General features: G+C 32.6%; 1 protein-coding gene across 7 annotated transcripts in view; it reads right to left on the bottom strand.

Annotated features, from left to right (window-relative positions):
* Window positions 1–4,233: 4,233 nt before the first annotated feature.
* The window catches only part of LOC126814486 (pleckstrin homology domain-containing family G member 4B), an 88,506-nt gene continuing 84,210 nt past the window's right edge, over window positions 4,234–8,529 (bottom strand). For 6 of the 7 annotated variants that reach the window (XR_008787704.1, XM_056099870.1, XM_056099873.1 and 3 more), the window contains 2 exons: window positions 6,508–6,683; window positions 4,234–5,569 (listed from right to left, as the gene is read on the bottom strand). Coding sequence is in view for 6 of the 7 variants with exons in the window: in XM_056099870.1 (XP_055955845.1) it covers window positions 5,564–5,569; window positions 6,508–6,683 (182 nt within the window). In the remaining variant the exon portion in view is untranslated. Of the gene's footprint in view, window positions 5,570–6,507; window positions 6,684–8,529 lie in introns of those variants that run through there. The other variant, XM_056099874.1, reaches the window with a different exon arrangement.

Genomic DNA, 8,529 nt, shown 5'->3' with positions numbered 1-8,529 from the left:
TTGTCATCAAATACCATTTTTTAAATCAACAATCATGTTGTTTTTTTGGTGTGTGTGTGTAGGTGTGTGTGTGTGTGTGTGTGTGGGGGGGGGGGGGTAGCTTTATAATTCTTGAAAACTGGGTCTGGTTGTGGGGAATATCTGAGTATGACAAAAAAAACTCTATAACTATAACCACTATCATTGCTCTTCGAAAATAATGTGGGGACAATAAGTATTTAGAGGAGGGCCCTACAACTGACTAAAATAATGATGTAATGTTGTTTTGAGGGGGAGATATGCACACCTTTAATATAAAAGTTTGAGTGAATGACTTATTGAAGAGGGCTATAGTAAATCGTTTAGCCTACTCAAGAAGGGTATTGCTATGCTAAATGAGTATTCCTGGTGTCATTTATACAGGAATATCTAAACATCACCATTATTATCAAGCAACTTTCAAATATTTATTCTTTTTTCTGTTTTAGTAAACAAAATTTAGACAATAGTTTTGTTTTTAACAAGTATAGTGAATGTGAAATGCTCAGGTATTATTAGGAACAGACACTGATAACTTCAACAAATGTTGTGGACGCACTAGAGGCTAAAGTTAATATCTGATTGACTTTAAATTTATACACTTTGTTTAATGTCATGAGACGAATAAGCCTATTCATTTTCAGCGATTTCTGATAATTACCGCCAGAGTTATGGCCCTTGATCACTTCAAAAATTCTTGTGGACGCTCTAGAGGCCAAAGTTAATATCTGATTGACTTTAAATTTTACACAGTGTTTAAGGTCATGAGACGAAGAAGCCTATTGATTTTCAGCGATTTTCGATAATTACTGCCAGAGTTATGGCCCTTGATCACTTCAAAAAATCTCTAGGATGCTCTAAAGGCTAAAGTTAATATCCGATTGATTTTAAATTTATACACAGTGTTTGAGTTCATGAGACCAAGAATCGTATTGAATTTTTATAAAAGACTTGAACAGCTAAATCCATGATATTAAAAGTTTGTATACTAAACGTTAGCATGGGGCAGCACTTTATAAAAACCAAACAAATTCTAATGGTTTTCTGATAATTACTTCATGAGTTGTTGCTCTTAATCAGATTTTAGTGTATTATAAATGTTTCATTACCGAAAAATGTAAAAATATGCGACAACACTTGTTGACTGCCGGACGATTTAGCTGCTGTGGGCGTATGTTTCATTTCCTGGCAACCTATCTTTTTAATGACCGACAGAAAATTGAACACTGAAGGCAATACAGGAATTGAAATTTTATTATCAAATAGCATTATCTAATATCCATGGCTGATTCTTTTATTTTTAACAGAAACTTCTGACTGATGGTATTGAAATATGGTCTGAAATAAAATCATTTGGTCAGAATAATGAGTTAAGATTCTATTTTGGGCACCATATTGAACATGTAATTGCTAGGGAAATGGGGTTTTGATAATAAATGTATATTGTATCAAAACTTTAAATTTCGCTTAAAATAAAGTAATTTGAATGAAATTTTCAAAATATTCATTTTTCATTATCTATTTTAAACAATTATAGAATGAACGATCAGCTTTGTATATAAATCATAAATAAATCATCTTTAATAAAGAGAATACAGATCAATGAATTACCTTGAATATATTAAAATTATTACCCTTGCCTTAAAACTTAGTGAACAGGTAAGAGATAACAAGAGCATCGCTAATGCTGCAATATACATCCACATTCCTGCTTTGATTGATATGGTACTTTTTAAAATGAAGAGAATGAAATATGAAATGGCTGTAATATGACAAGAGGCAAAGAAGGCTAGGCGTTTGTTTTGCCAAATTTACAGAAAATATTAACAAAACATTGGGTGTGACACTGACCTAGGGGGTCGGGGCATGCACCAAAATAAATAAATAAGTAATTGCAGCCTGTAGACGATAAATACAAAAATTGGGCGTGGCTCTGCCCCTCGGGGGAGGATATGGAACAATATAAATTGGTACCATCCGGTTATTTAAATGATTGATATGCTGAATTTGAACAAAATCTGTTAATTATTGCAACCTGTAGAGTATCGATAAAGATAGGTTGCCAGGCAACGAAACATACGCCCACAGCAGCTAAATCGTCCGGGCAGTCAACAAGAGTTGTCGCATATTTTTACTTTTTTCGGTAATGAAACATTTATAATACACTAAAATCTGATTAAGAGCAACAACTCAGAAAACCATTAGAATTTGTTTGGTTTTTATAAAGTTCTGCCCCATGCTAACGTTTTGTAAACAAAACTTTTAATACTGTATCATGGATTTAGCTGTTCCAAGTCATAAAAATTCATTGAAAATCAATATACTTGTTCGTCTCAAGATCTTAAACTCTGTGTATCAATCTGAAGTCAATCAGATATTAACTTTGGCCTCTAGAGTGTGCACAAGATTTTTCAAAGTGATCAAGGGCCATAACTCTGGCAGTAATTATCGAAAATCACTGAAAATGAATAGACTTCTTCGTCTCATGACCTTAAACACTGTGTATAAATTTAAAGTCAATCGGATATTATCTTTGGCCTCTAGAGCGTCCACAAGATTTTTTGAAGTGATCAAGGGCCATAACTCTGGCAGTAATTATCGGAAATCACTGAAAATCAATAGGCGTCTTCGTCTCATGACCTTAAACACTGTATATAAATTTAAAGTCAATCGGATATTAATTTTGGCCTCTAGAGCGTCCACAAGCAATTGTGGACGCCGGACGGACGGACGGGGGCGACGACAATATACGACCACATTTCAATGTGGGCGTATAAAAACAATAGCCTGGATCATCCTTAGGGTATAAGGAATTCATACGAAAATTTTTCAAGACGATTAAGAATTTGTGGCCTGTAGGCGACACACAGACATACAAAAAGAAAATGGGTGTGGCTCTGTCCCTGAGGGTTGGGCCTGCACCCAAAACGTAAAGAAATGCGGCCTGTAGACGACAAACAAACAAATAGAAGAAATGGGCATGGCTCTGTCCCTGGGGGTTGGGCATGCACCAAAAACAATAGGGATCATCCTTAGGGTATAAGGAATAAGTAAATAAGTTTCAAGATGATCACTTAAGAATTGTGGCCTGTAGGCTACACGCAGGCACACACCCACAGACAGGGGCGACATGTGGACGAATAAAAATATCAATATTTCCAAACTTTGTTTTGATTGTATTTATGAATCCTATGGAAAACCATGGACCGTAATACAAGGTCCATGGGAAAACTAACATGATTTCTGATAAATATATATGCAGTTATTAACCTTCCATTTCATAACAACAAACAGGTACCGGTACATTGTGTTTGTTCATTTGATCAATAATAATTATTTGGTTAAGTGATTATTTGATGGTTTGTTGATAATCTTCTGTCATATGTTTATTGGCATCAATACTCATTATTTACTATCATAACCAATAGGAGGTTGATTTGTGCTTTTCTGCCCATTTTTCTTCAAATTCCAACCATATAGGGGAGTGGAAGGGTCCTTTTACATGGACAAAGGTGAACCCTTGTTTTTTTTTAATCCAACCTACGAACATGATCTGTTTTGATTACTTACATAGGAAGAACTGGATTCAGATAAATGATGTCAAAATTTTCATTAAGATTATTTTGAAATTATCAGTTATTAAATGAAGATCTTGTATTATAATCTTTATTCAAGTGTCTTACCGAAACACATTTTTGGATACTAGATCTATTAATTCCAACCCATATTATTAGGCTTAGCTAATATTGTACTTGTCATTTATACAGTCAGTTACACTTATAACAATATCATACCAGCTCTATAATATTTTCTGTAGACAAACTCATATTTTTCAACATGATTAATTGATTCAAAATAGTAACCCATAGCAATATATTGTGAGCAGTTTCAAAATAATGAAATATCTTGATGTGATCTTGTCTTGTTAACTGGGTTGAACAGCTCAGTTCTGAAATCTATGGAAACTGTACATGTTACAACTCTCATCCACCATTCAAATAAATTACAAAACACTGTGAAGCAAAAAATTATTGATCGGATATAGTTTACAATACTAAATATTTTAGTTAGTGGTATCTATATTTACATTAAGCTTTTTGTCACATTTTTCTATTCCAAATAAACTTGCTTTCAATTCTTGTTCCAGTTTTTTTTGTTGAAAAATCTAAGACAATAAATTCTTGCATTCCACATATTGATAAAATATCACACAGACTTCTTTCATATTCTTTATTGCTATCATACAAGTACGAACAGCATAATGTGTCTATTTATAGTTCATATATTTACAATATTTGTCTGTGACAACAAAGACATTAGTTAAGTCAATAAATAATACATGATTTTACCACAAGGACCGTAAATACATAACATACCAAAAGTAAGGCACACTGTAAAATGGAAGACATTATAAAACTAACAGATCATTTCTTAGGATTTCGAATGTACAAAAATAAGTTGCAAAATATTGTGTACCCATTTTCTTTTGGAGTAAAAATTTATAACATTAATGGTCAGAGTCTATGGAAACTTTGTATAAAAAAATGTGTACTATTTTAATGATTTACTGAATATGCATGTGTTATGTACATCAAAATGTCAATAAAATTTAAAGGTCTGTGAGAATTTGCTGATAGATATAAAGAAACTTATATAATAATAAATGAATTTCAATGTACAATATAGAAATGAACAATATATAGACCTGCAATTGGACAGCATGAACCTTACTACAGGTAGTGTGTTGAAGTTATTTAACGATGTACATAAAATTTATCCATTTACATATAAATAAATTATAATCTCTTGGTTTAAAGACATTAACAGTTAAAATTCTATTTTATAATTACAGAAGAATTTAATTGAATGAAAATAGACCTAATAAATGTACAATTATAGCGCATATTTAAACAGTATAAAAATCTATTTCTACAAATACAATATAGTACAGACATAAACACCTTTACACATTTATTATAAGACAAAATTATACATTCCTGAGAAAAATAAATTATTTTCAAGATTCAACAAATTATTCTGTTTCTATATCATCCTGAAATGTTTCAAATGACGTGTCATTAATTTGTGCATGCGGTTGCATCACCATATTCCAAGCGTCCAAATTCACCCCATTACCAAATTAATCTTCATACTAACTGACTATTTCCATCAAATGTTTGACAATGGCAAAAGCTTCGAAAAAAAATGTGCAGCAAACATTTATGCGATCTAGAAAGGGAATGGACCAGTTAGATGGTGCTGTTAGATTTCTCCTTGAACATAACAGTACCTCTTTAAATGAAAAGAGAGACTTGAATACGATCCAGTTCGTGTGGTACTTAATCGTACTTAGTTCAAGGAACAGTTAGCTTGAGCAACCATTACTTTATAAGGACTTGCCCCATATGCAACCTGTTGGAAAATGGTAAAAACGAACTGCAGTGTCGCGCATACATTGGTGAAAAGATAAATAAATGCAACTGATGACAATATACATGCAATGGCCCAATTAGTTTAAAGAAGCCTGGCATCCTTGAGAAGATCTCTACACCTGAAAAAATAAAACATGCTCAACTATAATGACAGCTACTAAACAATATCAAAAGCTAACAACATCTATTTCTCTCTTTTAGTTGATTTAAATCAAAATGGCCGACTAGACGTCTCAGCAGAGGTATGACTACATGTTGATTAAACACTATGTTAGTTGTGCAATATCTGTGACAAAGTTGTAAACAAAGTGGGCTTGTGAAACCTGTGAAAGCAGGGTAATGCACAATGGCTTTGAGGTGAACATTTCGTATTTATATAGAAGACATCCACTGTTATTTGTTCTTCATTTCCACCACTTACTGCTGTCCTACTCTTCAAATTTTCTTTCTTTTGTTTCCCTCCCTTAGGTGCAACATTTCAAGCCGACTAAAACCATACCAAAAACCTTAAGACTACCTATCTCCACTTCCAAACCTAACCCTACCATAACCTGCTTCCAAACCTCACCTCACCATTTAGTGCCCTAATTCCCACATTTCCCAAAGTTTTCTAGTTAACGCATATCACAAATGCTTGGGTTTTTTTAAAACTTTAATAAAAAATGAAAATGAACTGAAACTGTAAGGAAAATTAAAAATTAATAGAAAAATGAAAGTAAGTGGAATACAGTAAATATACAAAAATTCTACAAATTGGTACTCGATTCCTTTTACTTAGAGAGGGATTATCACCACTGTCACCAGGAAAAGAACTGCATTTCAGTTTTAATCATATTTACAATAACCGGAGACTCCCTTTATTATAAAAAATCCAATTTTGTGCCATCATTATATAATGAGAATTTTGTATTTTGCAGAATTTAGGTAATTTTAATTAAAAAGGGCAGAACACAGATAATCAGAAAAAATCTGAAAATAAAAGGTTTACATGATTAGTGATAAGGAAAGAAACAGTTAAATGAAGGCATATGCGCAGTAAAATGGCTGATAAACTTACATCTGTGACCACAGGTTCTCGAGATTTTTTGAGAACTTTAGATTTCATGTAGTTTATGTAGGAACGGGCTGATGAGGTCACGGGCTGGTCATTTGGTATCACACATCGGTTACTTTTGTCGAGGTCCCCGCTCGGCTCGGCGCATCCACTGGACATGTCGGTTCCAACTCCACTTTCTGTATGAAATTGAGGTTATCAAGTTATTATGTTATCACAATAGAAAAATAGACAAACAAAATAAGCAGCACAAACATAACTCACTTTATTTTAAGCAGGCACATTTTTTGTTGGTGTGTAAGATATAATTAAGTAGGTAACATTTAGTGCCACTTACCATATTCGACCGAATGATTGTCAGTGAAAAGTCAATATTTGAATACAAGTGATGTCACAGTCTTATTAACTTTTTGCTCGCAAAAGATATCAGTAAATTTGAATGCAATTGGTGTCACAGTGTGCCTAGATTTCTTCTTGCAAAAGACATCAGCCATTTATAGTCAAAGAGAGCAAATTTTTATCTGTCTTTGTAATTCTGTCAAATTGTGAATATTATTTTAAGCGTGTGCTCATTACATATCAAAGAGTTGGTCTGCTTATTCGGTTGAATACAGTTGTTTTTATATATGTCTTACTCCCATATTTATATTATCAAGTGAATGACAACACTTATCTTATCCCTTGATTTTCATTTCTAGTACATTCAATCAAGAATGGTAAAAGAAATTTTCTCAAAAGGAGGGAGTGTATCAGACAGTATAATATATAGTCCTATAATGTTTACCTGGTATTAACTATAAGAGGAAAATAGACCATTATTTGGTGTTAAAGAATAAAATCTACTGACTGGGTTAAAATTAAGCAGTGTTCTTCACTTGATAATAAGAATATGTTCCTCTCCATTATACTACATTAACATTTCTAATACTTCTACTAACATATTGCTACTAAATTTGATTACTAAAAACATGTTTTTCCTAAAACAAAAGAGCATCTACCAGAGTGAAATTAAACTTGATGACTAAAAATTAAGATAGGTTTTCTCCCACACAAAAAAGCAACTACTGGACAGAACTGAATACATCTACACCTAAATTTTGTTATGACTAAAAATTCAAACATTTTATTTTTATCCCCCCACCATAAAGCAACCATTAGACTGGACTGAATTTGCCTACCCCTAATTTTTGTTATGATAAAAAAAAAAACACCTAAAACCCCCCATAACCAAACCAAAACCTAAAACTTTTCTCCTCCCATGAAATTCTGAAATAAACATATAAAAGCAAGCAACAATGGACTGCCACAAAACAAGAAGAGACACATACTCTCTACATTCAACAAATAATACATGGCACTGGAAGGGTTCAAACCATTAAATATTAAAAATGTCAGATATTATACAAATTAGACAAGACTATGCTAAACTATTCATTGTAAACTTTAAAAAAAAAAAAAAAACAATGTAAAAAAAATAAAATCCCCGAATTCAAGTTTAAATTTTTTTTCTGAAATAAGACTGATAAATTATAGAATATTTGGAATAGATAGGATTCAAAATTGAATAATAATGAAAACCAGTGGTTGCCAGGCATGATGCGGCCACATTTTGCAAGAGATGGATAGAGAACAAGCTATAAACATATTTTAAGTTTCATCAAATTCCCTTAAAATTTGAGACCTCTAGAGGGTCCAAAACCTTGGTATTACATACTTTTACACTATTTACGCACAAGGAGCGCCATTTTGTTGGGCTGTTTCGATCCGATTTTTACGAAATTCATATTCAACCATCAATATGGTGTAACTGTGATATATTTAAAATTGAATATAAATTGTGACTTCTAGCGGGTCTACCAGCTAAAAAAATGATTTTTCGAACAATCAGGGGCCATAATCCAGGAAGTTACGATCTGATATGCGCGATTAACGAAAGGAACCAAGATCTTTGTGATATAAACATAATTTTAAAGTTTCATCAAATTCCGATCAATATGTGGCCTCTAGAGGGTCCACAAGCTTGAC

Source organism: Patella vulgata, chromosome 3 (genome assembly GCF_932274485.2).
Source record: "Patella vulgata chromosome 3, xgPatVulg1.2, whole genome shotgun sequence".
In the NCBI taxonomy this organism is placed as follows: Eukaryota; Metazoa; Mollusca; class Gastropoda; family Patellidae; genus Patella; species Patella vulgata.
The sequence above is the reverse complement of the archived record's forward strand: the minus strand, read 5'-3'. Positions and strand labels throughout refer to the sequence as shown.